General features: G+C 41.9%; 1 protein-coding gene across 2 annotated transcripts; it reads left to right on the top strand.

The window, feature by feature from the left end:
• The first annotated feature begins 97 nt into the window (after window positions 1-97).
• Window positions 98-12,253, top strand: tmem248 (transmembrane protein 248). Of its 2 annotated transcripts, none has more exons than XM_084565183.1 (7): window positions 98-531; window positions 1,564-1,722; window positions 2,280-2,568; window positions 4,965-5,115; window positions 7,025-7,208; window positions 9,266-9,409; window positions 10,470-12,253. In XM_084565183.1, the coding sequence occupies exons 1-7, from the start codon at window positions 529-531 to the stop codon at window positions 10,488-10,490; spliced, it is 951 nt and encodes a 316-aa protein (XP_084421309.1). In that variant the 5' UTR covers window positions 98-528; the 3' UTR covers window positions 10,491-12,253. The 2 variants fall into 2 exon arrangements, with proteins under 2 accessions (XP_084421309.1, XP_084421308.1); XM_084565182.1 differs by having other exon boundaries at window positions 99-531; window positions 9,266-9,447.
• Window positions 12,254-14,104: the final 1,851 nt, after the last annotated feature.

The raw sequence follows: 14,104 nt of genomic DNA, 5'->3' as shown, positions 1-14,104 counted from the left end.
CTACTGTACTTTAATGCAGCAAAGGCCTCCGACGATTTGTAAACATGCCGAATGTGTGTGATCTCGTCTACGTAAATTGCGTAGCGTGAACGCCGCCAGCGCGCGTACGTCTAATTTCACGCGCACATCACTACGGAAATAGCGTGAAGGCGGAGCTGCGACGCCTTCCACTACGCAGTGCGGGTGCGCGGAGGAGATGTCGGCTGGGAGGACCCAGATACATTATTGACGTTATTACAGAACTGTACGCGAAATCTATTTCTCCTCGGAGTCGCAGTAAAGTATAAAGCAAAGAATGGGAAGGAGTCTACGCGAGGTTTCGTACGCTGAAAGCCTGGCCTTCTCCTCCCAATACCGACTTTTGCTTTTCAGCGGCATATTCAGGAGGGACTAGCTTACGGGAAAGCGAGCAAGCTAGCAGTACGAGCTAGCTTCGCGGAGAGGCTAACTTGCTAGCTTAACTGCTGCCTTATTGTGGCCCTCAGCCAACGTCCCAGCTAGCATCCGTCGCATGCACAGAAAGAAAAAATGGTGAGAGCAGCTTTGTGTGTTGTTTTATGAAAAATAGCCGTCTAGTCTTGTGATGTTACAGTCTCACTGTTGTCACGTCTTTGAATCTTTTTTTACCAGGTAACTAGCATGACTTGCTACAAGGTTGACAGCTCCTGTCACCTGCCTGCGGGGTTTTTAGTGAGACTAAACACAGTGTTTTAATGTAAAACCCTTTCAGTTTAAACTCACCCTGCTTAATATGATTTTGTGGAGCGTAAACTGCAGCATCTTTGTAGTAGGTTAGGGCCCCTGGATGTCGATAACATTAGCGCTGTTAGCCGTTGCCCCCCAACTTTTGGATTCGTTGTGAACACAGCAGCTTGTTTTGGTCACCATGTTTGTCGTTAAAGTCAAATCGAAACCAGCCTTCTTTGCTGCATTGGCCATGCGATATGCTTAAAGAAATATAACTTAAATACACGTCTGAGCAGGCAGCTACTAATAGAGAATAATGGTGGCCAGACATCTTGCACATATGTTTTGCACATGTGTTGTTTATCTTTAGAAGCTGATCATATTCTCCTGTTCTCATATTAGTGCTTGCACCGTGCACTTTTGCTGCTACTGGTCAACAATCCTGCTAAACGAGTTAATGGCTTGGTGCACAATTAGATGATCTAGTTTGACACACTTTAAAATATATCAACAGAAATGCAGGTTTATGTTTGGTTGCATTGTGTTTAATATATTAATTAAACAGATGTAACTTATTGCTTAGTCAGATCTGTCCAGTAGGTCACCATTATCAACAGTCACACGCTGATTTAGATCTAATCGGTCGACAGAAGCCCCTATTTAACTGTAATTTATTTTTGCTAACGTTTTACACCTCAGTAGTGCAGCGATGACAGGAAATGAGGGTGAGAGATGCAGCAAAGATAGCCAGCTGGTGTTGAACCAGTTTTTTTTTTTTTTTTTAATTTGAATTCCTTCCAAGGCAGCTGATAACCCGTCGTTGTTGTCTGATTTGTTCCCGTCGAGGTTCACATTGTGTGTTTTTTCTGTGCGCAGGTGTACCTGTTAAATCCTATAGAGAACCTGAGAAGCTACATCAACAACCGTCCGCCCCTGGTCATTTTTATGATCAGCGTCAGTGCAGTGGCCATCGCCTTCCTGACCATCGGTTACTTCTTTAAGATTAAAGAAATCAAGTCTCCAGAGTTGACGGAGGTGAGGCACACGCACACAGTTCTTTGAAAAGTGATGCAATTACGCAGCTCCTGCTCCTTTTAAATACCAGTAAAACGTGATCGCTGCTGATGCTAAATGTCAGGCTTTGACCTTTATTGTCTGCTTTATGCCACGAAAATGTGTTTGCCCAAACTTTTGCAACCATGCTCCATTTACAGAGCGACCTATTCGACGTTTTCCAGTCTCAGTAGCCTGGTTCATCCAGGTTTTCTTGGTGTATCTGAGCCCATTTTAAACCAGGGTCTAATGTAAATCCACGAGTGTAAAAGCTGTAATTGGAGGGCATTAAAACTTAAACATTTAAGTGTTCATATATTTTGCTTTGAGTTCATATGCAGAAGCTGTGTACGTGTAAATAAACGGTTGCATGCGAAGCACAAAGGATGCTTATAATATCATACTTGAGTGGAGCAGTGAAGTTGTGAAATAACATAAGAGAAGTTCTGTGCATGTTAAAAGTTAAGTAGGATTTCAGGTATTAGGTTAATTGCGACATGTTTCCGAACAATATCCAAACCGCGCGTCCTCTGTCTCAGGACTGGAACACCTTTCTGCTGCGCTTCAACGAGCTGGACTTCTGTGTGTCGGAGAATGAGACGATAAAGCACGGCCTGAACGAGTCCACCACGCCGGAGAGCATGGTCGTGACCAGCGGCCAGGCCCGCTCCAGCACGCAGGCCCCCCTCGTGCTGGAGGACTCGGGTCCCATTAACATCTCGGTGCCCATCACCCTCACTCTGGACCCACAGCGCCCCTTCGGAGGGTATTCTCGCAATATCACACACCTGTATGCCACAGTGCTGGGGCAGCAAGTTGGCCTATCAGGTAGGTTTTCTATCTAATCAGTGGATTTATTTTATTAACCCTGTCATCTGTGGAACAAAACTGTTTATGTTATGTAAAGACAGTGCTGTAATGATTAACCAGCATGCATTCTTTTGTTTATGGAGTCTACAGTGTCTATACGTTACCGATCTGGGATGTTTTTGTGTGGTGGGAGTCTTGCCCCACCTCTTAGACCCTTTGAACAAACAGTGGCAGCGCTGTGTAACATAACGCTTCAGTCCCCCTATAGATTTCCCATTGAGAGGTTTTGGAAAGGAGAGCAGAGCAAATTCCACATGTGTCACGGACCTCTTTTACACATTGTGTCTACATGCAGATTTATGTGTTTTATTAGGATGACTAAATCAAGTTTTTTTTGCCCCTACGATCCGATATCGATCTTTTAATATTCAGTATCGTCCGATCCGAGTCCTGATCAGATCTTAAATAAACAAAATTTCCTCCCCTTTGAGTTTCATAAAGGCTTTTCTTATCTTCCTTGTATCCTCCTAGATACATGAGCGACAGTAAATACATCTGTCAGAGTTAATGTAGTGTGGAGAGGGTAGCTTGTACCTTGGTTCCAGAAAACCTGCGCTCTGTACTCCAGAAGTGTTTTGGTCATTCAGCGGCATAAACTCTGTAACCCTCTCTGTGTTAGTTTTCACCTTGACTCCTCCAGGAATCTCTTCTCTTCTTTGAAACGCAGCGTTCAGTGTGTTGTTGTTGTTTTGGTTCAGCCTTTGCCTGAGTGGACTGTGTTACGTTTTTTTGTTTTTTCTCTTTTGGGTCTGTGTGACTGACTTCATTTTCCGGAGTAAAATACTTCCACATGTTTAGTCACATGATTTTGGTTCTTCTTCTTCTTCTTTTTTTGTCAGCTTTGACTCTAGCCAACCGTCATTAAAACAGGAAAAGGTTCCCTCGTGTTTTAGGAACGTACTCAAAGAGCATGCGCTTTTTCTTGCACCTTCACTTTGCATGTGTTTGATTGCTCTATTCTACTTCCATGGGCATTAATATTCCACTAATAATCTGTATAAAAAAAAAAGTCTCATGTAGCCGATAGAGAGGGGAACTGTAAAGCTTTGATAATCTGTTTAACAGGAAAGTATGAGCTCCTCGTATAAGCACGTACACCGTTAATCTGATGGCTTCCCTCTGGTTGGAGTAAATCCATTCTGTTTGCACATGTTTGCCCCACGTGGGGTAAACATCAGGAGATGTGACGAGTTTCCCTGAGGGACAGAAACATGGAGGTAGTAGTGAAACGAGCAGATGGAATCCAAGCAGGCAGCACCATTCAATACGTGGCTCCGTCTTCTATTGAATGGATTCAGTGTTGTCGGTAAAGTTGGGGGGAAGAAAAGATCATCTTCTGTTATATTCTGTAACTCCAGCAGATGAATATTAAACTCTGATTGATGTTTTGAGGCATTATTTAGCATCTGATCAGAATTATTTCGGTTGAAGTAATATTGTCGTCAGTATTCAAACCAAAACTATTAGTACCTAATTCTTGCAGATGGATAACTTAATGTTTCTGAACATACTCTTCTCTCTCTCTCTCTCTCTCTATATATATTTTTTTTAACTTGACAGACACAGTTGTTCCCATTCTTAAGGCTTTTGTGTGTCTGTCTCATTTATCTTATGGTGCCCTAGCTGTTGAGGCAGAGAGCTGTTTGCAAACAGCACAAGCCCTTGTCTTCAATTTTAAAATAACCAGAACAGAAGAGCAAAGTCAACAAAGAGCTATGCAAATATTTAATTGCACAGAGCAAATAGTCCTGTTACTATAGGCACAGTTCAAAAGAAGAGCAATGTTAATAGAAAAAAATATAATAAAATAATAAGTTCTTAATTGGAGCTTGCAGAAAAATAATTGGCTCAAGACAGTTTTAAAAGAAATACTTGTGTATATAAGTATATGTTTGTTGTGCAGAGCAGCTAAAACAATACAATAGAAAAGTGTATTTACTGTAAATGATTCCATCCCTTATCTACCACGTTATCAGCCTTTGTGAATTGCTTATGTTTGGCGACTGATTGTCCGTTGTTGTCCACTTCTGGGAATGCACATCCAGCCGCCCATTGGTCCTCTCAGTTGGACTGATAATCTTCTAATCTCCTTTGCAGGTTGATAAATATAAGCTCACAAAATCAGCCTGTCATTCGTTATCAGGGGAGTAGCTTGGCATGGCGGCAAATATTTCTGCCGCAGGCTCTCTTAATTACCTTAGAGCTAAGAGGTTGCCAAGTCGTGCTCATGGGTGTGTTTCATAAAAAATATACGACAGAATCAATTCGGTAAACTGAGGGAGTTTGAGCCTCAGGTCTAATCATGTAAACTGTATAATAATCTGTTTTGCTGTCCTTGTGTTTTTCCCGTGTAGGCCGGGAAGCTCATGAAGAAATAAACATCACTTTCACCCTTCCCGTGTCCTGGAACTCGGACGAGTGCGTGCTGCACGGCCACTGCGAGCAGGTGGTGTTCAGCACTTGCATGACCATCACAGCGGCCAGCAATATCTTCCCAGTCACAGTGTGAGTTGGCCGTTCTCCACGGGCTCATGGGGACGGAAAATGAAGTACAGCTTCCCAGTGTTGTTTTTACCTCCTCATCAGTTCTGACTGTTTTTCTGGTGTTTGACTATTAAAGCTTGTGATGTGGTCTTTTAACTTGAAGCAGTGAATTTTGGGGGTAGGAACCAAACTTAAAGGCGGTTTAGGCTTCTGCGTCTACAGCGACAGCGTTGCAGCGATGCAGAGCGCAAGAGCTGTGATTGGTCTGCTTGGTGGTAGCGTGTTTCTGCTTTAGTACTTCCAGCTGCTTCTCCATCTCCGCAGTTTTTCGAATTGGTTGTTTTGGATCAATAAAGATGCAACACATGGAGGAAAGGTTAACTGAGGAGGTTAAGAGATACAGACATTTGTATGACTCATCTTCAGTGAAATCTTGGCAAAATATCAACTGTCGTTTCAGTCGCTATTGTTGAAAGCGAAGCAGGAAGTAGAAACAAAAACTAGCATTTGGGTGCCGTTTTTACAGAGCGAGCCAGACTGACTAGAACACAAGTATAAATGGCTCGCACTGGCGTCGTAGGTTACACTGTCTATGTCCCACAGTACTATAAATAAGCCTTTTCAGTAAGCATTTGAGGAACTCTCAACTATCGGTCACATCATTTGGTCTTCACCTCAAGCGCGTCACTTCAAAGTTGAAATTAGTTCAACTTTCATCACTACACGTCGCTGAATCACCTCAAACTTCCACAGTCACTGCTAGTTTCTCCCTGTAGCACAATACTTCACTCACACGATGATTTGCATTATTTTTTTCTGCTGACAAGTAGTTCCTTCCTCGACACCTGCACATGTCGACAGCAGATTTTACACAATAAAAGTTAATTTCATTAAGTCAAGACGCTTTATTGCACAAGAATGCAACGAAATCTCCTGTAGCAGCTGTAATGTCACAAGCATAGAAAAAATAAAGGTAAGATAAGTAATAAATATTGAAGTGCGGTTAAAAATATTATATATAAATAGTCTGTATTAAAACTAGTGCAAAGAACATTTGTTGCAGTAGTCCGTTTATTGGACTGGGAGGTAGTGGAGTAGTGGTTAGAGGTGCAGCTTGGGACAGAGGGGTCCCAGGTTCGCCTCAGGTTCGTGTCCATGGCTGACGTAACCCTGAGCAAGCATCTAACCCCCAAATTGCTCCCCGGGTGCAGTCCTTAGAGGCTGCAGCCCACTGCTCCAACTGTATAAACTACTGTGTGAACAAATGGATGAGTCAGGAACTGCAATTTCCCCGTTGCAGAACAACTAAATGTTAAATTATTCTCTAGTAGTGGGTTTGTAGTTTGCACTACAAAGGTAAACTCTGCTCTACACGCTGTCCTGATGTAACAGCTCTGAGGATGATGGTCTGTTGCTAACTCTCAGTCAGAGACAGATGTCTAAATAGTGAAAAACCCTACTCTCATCCTTTAGCTCTGTTAGCAGCTAGCTAGATGCTCCCTTTACACAGCACTCTGAGCCAGACAACTAGCAAGGTAGCAATTGAAATCTCCTGCTTTTAACTCATTTCTTAGTAGCTCTGGGTTTTCACAAATAACTTGCATACAAGTGTACGGGGTGCAGGTATGGTGTTTGGTTTGATGTGTGAAATCTGTCAAAGTGAGCAAGAGGAAGTCTTTCTGCAAATAACATGTAAATTTGTCTGGATGTGTTGCAACATGTCTTGTCAGGCTCTCAAATTATAACCAGTCAAAGCTCTGCTGCTGAAGTGGAGATGTAAGAGCCTTCAGTATTAACTTCATCTAATGTCAGATCATTACTAGTATTACAGGTTTGTCATCAATTCCGTGCACTTAACTTGGTAGTTAATAGGGAGTTAATACAGTAAACAGTTCCAATGACGGCAACTGTGCGTATTTTGGGTTTGCAGGCAGCCGCCACACTGCGTGCCGGAGACGTACACCAACGCGACGTCCTGGTACAAGGTGTTCACCACGGCCCGTGACTCGGACACCAAATACAGCCAGGACTACAACCCGTTCTGGTGTTACAAAGGAGCCATCGGCAAGGTGTACCACGCACTCAACCCAAAGCTTACCGTCATCGTTCCTGATGTGAGTCTCCACCTCACTGCTTCCGGTTCAGTTATCTAAGCAGAGGCAACTGAACAAATAAAACATGTCCTTAGCTGCCTGCTTCTAGAATAACACATCTACAGAAAGTATCTCTAACCTCTGTCCAATGTAAGGTTCTTCCAATTCTAAAATCAGGTTTTTCATATACGTATAATACTAAGAAGACAAGATTCCAGTATTTAGAAGATTTGTTTTACATGCTTTAAATTAAGTAAAGCTTAACTAAGTTTGAACAGCCGTAGAATTTTCACTTCTGCTTAATTACTGTTGAAGACAGAGAAACAGAGATCAGATCTGAATCTGGCTTCAGCCAAACCTGATCTTCTGTAGTTAATTATTTTAGGTGTGCCATGAACAAAAAAAAAAAACAAAGCATCTTCTGCAGCCAAACAAAACTCCCCAAAAAACAAGAGCAACCAAAATCATGACTAAACATGTTTCTGCTTTTTGTGGAAGAACTTTACTGTGGAAAATGAGAAGTCAGGTGGCGACTACAAGGAAGATAAGAAAAGCCTTTATGAGTTTATTTATGATCGAATTGGGACTCGGATCGGCCGATACTGAATATGAAAAACAGCCTTCTAGCTTGATTTGTATTCCATAATGATTGCAGTCATTGTAGCACGACACGATATAAAAACAAAACAAAAAGCTAACTAGAGATAGTGATCGTAGCTCTGAGTGGCGTTTAGTGCTGTACTGATGGTGGTAGACTGTTCCAGGGTAACAATGATCCCATTGACAGCTGAATGTTCCAGCGAGCCCATCTGAAAATATATGCTGTGCCTGCACAGTTACCTGATCTCCGCCCTACCTGAACAAAGAGACGATTCAACAATGTGGCCTCAGTCACCACCACCAACAACGTCGTCAGAAGATGTAACGGACAGATGGCTTTTGTCTTTTTGTTTTGATGCTGTTTTTGTTCTATTTATGTTTGATTTGTCCAGATTTCAAGCTTCCTGTGCAATTCAGTATAAAACCTGAGCTCCTATGAGTTAAATCAGGTTATAGCAGCTACTAGAGTCATTCTAAAGCCTTTAACACAGCCGATGGTGTGCCATTATCCAGTGTTGGGTGGTCCTGTTGGCACTAGTCGGATGCCATAATGAACAAATTGTAGACCAACTCTTCTATCCTCTTCCTGTTTCTCCTTTTGAGTAGTCTGAATGCAGAGTACTGCCACCTGCTGGTATGAGGAGTTATTTCTTCTCATGCAGGTGCAGTACATACGCGGTTGTTGCCTTTAGTCTTTGCGGTGTGTTCAAGTTCAGCTTTTTGGCTCAAACACAGGCAACATGAGATGGCGTCGCAGTCTCTTTGGTGTCAGTTTGGTTTGTCCGTATCGTAAAAACAGAGTGAGCCGTTAAGTTAATTATTACGTTTTTATTGACACTTTTGTGTCCTATGTCATGGCGGAAACAACCAAGAATTGGAGGCAAAGACTTGTCACCACAGAGCAGAATGTAGGCTACGGTAGCCTATATCAGTAGCGCCATTAGCATATTCATTAGCTTTTGTAACAGTCACATATATAACATGTATGTAGTTATTGGTTGGAGTCTTGTCCAGGACCATTCAGAACATCTAAGGATTTATGCGTCCTCATTTTCTGTTTAGCGTACAAACTTGGTTTCTCTATCAAGTGTGCAGCTGTTGAACAGAAGCTAATCCTGTCAGATCCTCCATCCACTGCATTATTGAGTACGGGTCGGCCAATCCCGTCCCGTCTATTAATGTGGAGTGATGTCCGTATATATTCAGATAAAAGAAACTCACATTTTTTTTCCCACTGTTGTCAAAAACAAGCCAAAACAATCTTCTAGTTAGAGTTTGCTAACGTATTCATGTGGATTGTTTTGCCTCCAGCTAAGCTCCGCCCACTAACAGAAAAAGAGTCTATTGTCCAAATGTATAAACTGAATATGTGTAGAGGTGTAACCTTGGTGAAATATGTCCATCTGGTCTGTCAGTGGGGTTTTACTATTTTTATTTTTGCCCTGTGACGTTAAACCTCTTAACTGTTTCCTCACCAGGACGACCGTTCCCTCATCAACCTCCACCTGATGCACACTAGCTACTTCCTGTTTGTCATGGTCATCACTATGTTCTGCTACGCAGTCATAAAGGGGCGGCCTGGCAAAGTGCGACAAACCAACCCCGACTTCTGCCCTGAGAAGGTACAACAGACACCAGCAGTGCTATATGACTTCAACAGGTAGTTTCAGCCAAGCGTCGGCTGACCGGCGATCGGTCAGAGACACAACTCGATTGTGACTCAACACACTGCTGACTTTCTTCTGATTTTTTCCGCTTGCTGCTACACGCACCGCTCAAATCAGGTTACAGCACACCTAAGGGGAGATTTCACAGACATTGTTCTCTCTTATCGCAATCTTTTTTTATTTTATTTTTAATTGTAGGACTATTTTGCTGTAGTGAAATCCAAAATGGAGGTTACTTATCGAGGTACCAGACACACGTTCTTATAAGAACTGAGGCTGTAAATCCATTGATCTGCAGATCCTGTAGGTGGCAGTAATGTACCTGCAAGTAAACAGAAGAAGAAGAAGAAAAAGAACTCGCTGCAACTTCATCCTGCATTGTGGGGGGGGGGGACATAAAGCTAAACATGTGCATTTTAACAGTTTTAATATCAGTCTGCAGTAGCATGCCAGCTAACGTTAGCCTCAGTGGCTTTTTACAGTTCACTCGTTTCATCAAATCATCTAGATTTTAAATTGTAAATAGTCAGAGGAGTCTGCGAGTGATTAGGAAAGTTTGAGAGTGGATCTCCTGAATATCTCCTTTCACAGCGGCCACTGTACAAGTATCAGCTTTTTAAACTCCAGGCCCGAGTCGGGGCCGCGTGGACGGTTACGTGTTTTGCTGCGGTCGTGTCGTTCGTCCTGCCCACAGTATTTAAAGCAGAGGTGCCGACTGAGCCGAGCGCAGTGTGCTCATGTCCTTGTTGTTTCTGGCTGGATTTACATTTCCGCTTCAGCGACACACAAAACATTTAAATGTGGCGGGAACACAACACAGCTCTGTTTTCTACGCTGTCACTTCTTCTGCTCTGTTTAGTGAACTCTTAAGCTCCTTCTGGTGGTCGTGCAAAGAATCACTCTTAACCTGATCAAACTATCTTTTCCTCTGCACTCTTTCTTTTTTTCTGTGAAAGATTTTTCTCTCTCGCATCCAGTTCGTAAGCGGCACTAAACGACGTTTCTTGCGTTGCAGGTGGCGTTGTCAGAGGGTTAAAAAGACTTCAGAGCGATATGGCAGGACTTACCCGTAACACGGACGAACTCAAAGAAACAGAAGAAAGAAAAATAAACATACCAGTTGCCTAGTGATCCCCGGAAATACGATAAGGGACACAAAAGCTCTGTGAATGCATTACTCTTGCAATGTTGGGTTTCTCCAACCAAAGATATACAAGTGCCTGTATCTGTGGTGTAAATATTTGTAGGAACTCTGATATTCTGTGCAAAACCTTTTTGTTTTTTTGTTTGTTTGTTTTTTGTTGATTGTTCTTATTTTTTTGCCTGAGCCCCCATGTGCCACATCAGAACATGCAGTACGTTAAAGCAGAAGGCCAGATCCAAAAAAAAACAATAATAATACATCGCTGTTTTTCTTTCTGCCTCGTTTTATCGCGCAAGAATTTATTTAATCAGATGTGACTCTCTGCTGTAAATGTTTCCCCAAGTCAGCACGATGACTCAGTTTGCGTCGCAGGTCGAGGAAGGAAGAGGATGAAGTTTTCCCTGCAGCGAAGGGCGTAATCAAAAGTCGGATCAGTCCGTTCAGATTGAGTTTAATTAATTGGACTCTCTACGAGTCGTTTTCCCGTCTCTGCGCCGGTGACTGCGCCGGGCGGCGTCCACGGTAAACTCTGCTATCAGTCACCGCGTTTTAAACGAGCCGCAGGTCCAGATTAGTTTTTTCACATCAGGAGACGAGTCGCCGTCACACTCAGAACATTCATTCCGCCTTTTTTTGTTCTCCTGCCGCCACCTCGCCGCCTGCCTCTCGTTTGCAGTTTAAACCCAGTCTCCTCGGTTGCACCCGGAGGAAACAGAACATTTTCTTGCCTTACCTGCGTGGTGGACGTGCTCGCTTAAAAATGAGGCGAGATGAGATGAAATGAGCCGCTGGTCTGAGATCTTTTGTCCCATTAAATGTCACGTGGCCCTGGAGTTATTATGTTTTGATGCTTTTAAGTTTGTGAAACTTTTATTTTTATTTTTTTGTTATCAGTCCAGTTGCACGTGTTTGCATAGTCGGTGCACCTTCAGATTTCTTGCACATTGTTGTTTTCTCCTGTGACTTTTTTTTTTTTTTTTTTTTTTAATCAAATTCTGATGTTTAAAGTTTGGCCTCCATGTAAAAATAAATATAATTATATACTAGCATATAATTATATTTATGCGATTAATGTATTTATGATTAACACGAGAACCTTTATTGTTTAGCAGTGAAACAAAATGCGCAACGACTCGTTTTGTTGTTTTTATTTTTACTTTTTCCGGTGACGTGTGAATGCACCTGAGTGATTGATCGATCGATTAAATGAGTTTGGGAGGCGTCGAGGTCGACTGCTGTTCTCTGATATCTCGTCTGATCTTTAATCTTCTCTTTGCACAGAAACGAAATGAGCTCAAGCTCCTCTGATTTCCAAAAAATAAACGAATTCGACTCTCGTTGCGTTGGACTGAATCTCCGTAGCTGAGATCACGTCTAACTCTGACAATCATTTATTCTAAAACGTACAAAAAAAAAGATAAATTGGGCAAAATATCGACTAGAGAATGAAAAAGCAGTCTGTTGTGTGTTCGCTTTTAATGTTCATAAATTGATTTCTTTGTCTTTCAGTAGCGATCATCGATACTTACCTCTGTGCTATAATTTTGTTCCATAATTGACGTACCTGTTGAATGTACTTTTTTATGAGCAGCATAATCTGAATCTGAGATGCAAGAATTCCAAGTGATTTTAAACTATGATGTAGTTTTTTTTTATGTTTGTTTTATTTTTTTTCCTCTCTTTCTGTTCGAAAGGCTTTACTTGAATTGTGATTTTGTTCGAGTGGTATTCACACACACATATATATATATATATATTACAAGGTTTATCTTTTTTTTGTGACAGACATGATTCTCTTGTCATATTATTATTATCAGACACTACATTTATTGGTTTGTGTGTGTGTGGGTGAATGCTGGTGAATGAGTGAAGGTTGTTGGTCCTGATGGTTGTGATTTATTATTATTATTATAATTATTATTATTTTTTCACACTGAATGATGCTAGTACAAGTCTTCCTATTTCTCATGTGTTTCATATTTAAGCATGAATCCTTTCTTGATTTTCTCCCACAATTTCGGACTCATGGGAACGCCATGCTTTTATTTTTTTTGATATTTTTGGGAAGATCTGGCAGCTCTTATTTTGGCGGTTGGAAATTGGGGAATTGCGGATGTTTGTGAGTGGAGAATGAACTTGTGAATGAAGCATGCCATACTTTATTTTGTTTTTTTGCCAAACCGTCAAAATGAACATCCGCACCCTGCTTCTCGTCCCTCGTTGGGTTCATCTTCGGTTACAGTCGCGTCTCTTTAATTGCAAAATGCCTTAACATTGTCCAGTTTCACTCGTCTTTGCTTCACATATCACACATTGTAAAACACACGGCCAGGACAAGTAGTCTTTGTGTCACGCGTGAGCTCAAACGCAGTGTCAGTGTGCGTTTTGGAAGGAGATGCTGATTGCCGTTTTAGTTTCCAAGCTACTCCGCTATATCACCAGTGACTGGAGTTTAAAAAGATCCATGCTCTCTCTTTAAGTTGCACCATGTCACAATGTTGTTTGCTTTACACGAAGCATCTCTAACACACGGCCAACCACCGCACCCTGTTACCCTTTTCATCGTGTTAGCAGCGCTTACAGGCAAGTATTAAGCCAACTCTGTGCCTTCTGCACTGTCGAGCTGCATCCACCTCCCTGTACATACGTTAGATAGGACCATAGGTTTAAATGTGGCTAGGACGTCATTCAGACCCTTTTTGTTTTCTCCCCCCCTCCCTCGCCTCCCCCCTCCCCCCTCTCCCTCCCTCTCCAGTGGAACTGCTGTAAATGAATCCAAGTTTAAATAAACTGTCTCTAAACTTCTTTGTCCTCGGCTTCTCCTTTGATCGCCGCTTCCGGAGGGAGATTAACGATCTGCCGTTGAGAATAAATTGAACCAGTAAAATGCCGTATAAAAAAAAAAAATATTGAGATGTCTGTAGGAATTAAAGGATGAGACGGGCGGTGTCTGATTTCTCTTTCTGTTAACAAACCACATGAGAGGATGAAAACACTGGCCGTCTGTAGCTCTCTCAGTCCCGGAGCTGTTTTTTGTTCTTACTGATATAGACTCCTATAAATAACTCACATACATATGGATATAAAAAATAGACTTGATTCATCCACAAGGGAAACTGCTTGGCTCAGTTGCACATAAAAAAACACTTGAGAACCACAAGTGAAAAGGAAACATACAATATATAAAATATAAGTAAAAATCTAGTAAAATAAAATGGTATAAGCATAAATGTACAAAATTTGCAAATGAACAAATGGAAAGAACTTGTTAAAGAACTTGTTACCAGCTGAAAGATAATCACCCATGCAGTAATTATCCAACAGGAGGCTCCTGCCTATTTGCTATGGCCGCAGCAGTGTGTATGATATACATAGGAAGGATTATTAAGGAGCAATAATGTCCATCAACATTAATAACATGGAGTTATCTTTTACAGAAAGGTGAATTGTTGAACAGTTGGACTGAGAACGGTATGAATGATCTCTATTGAGAGCAGTTTATCCAG

This window comes from Chelon labrosus, assembly GCF_963514085.1.
Source record: "Chelon labrosus genome assembly, chromosome: 17".
Lineage (NCBI taxonomy): Eukaryota > Metazoa > Chordata > Actinopteri > Mugiliformes > Mugilidae > Chelon > Chelon labrosus.
The sequence above is the reverse complement of the archived record's forward strand: the minus strand, read 5'-3'. Positions and strand labels throughout refer to the sequence as shown.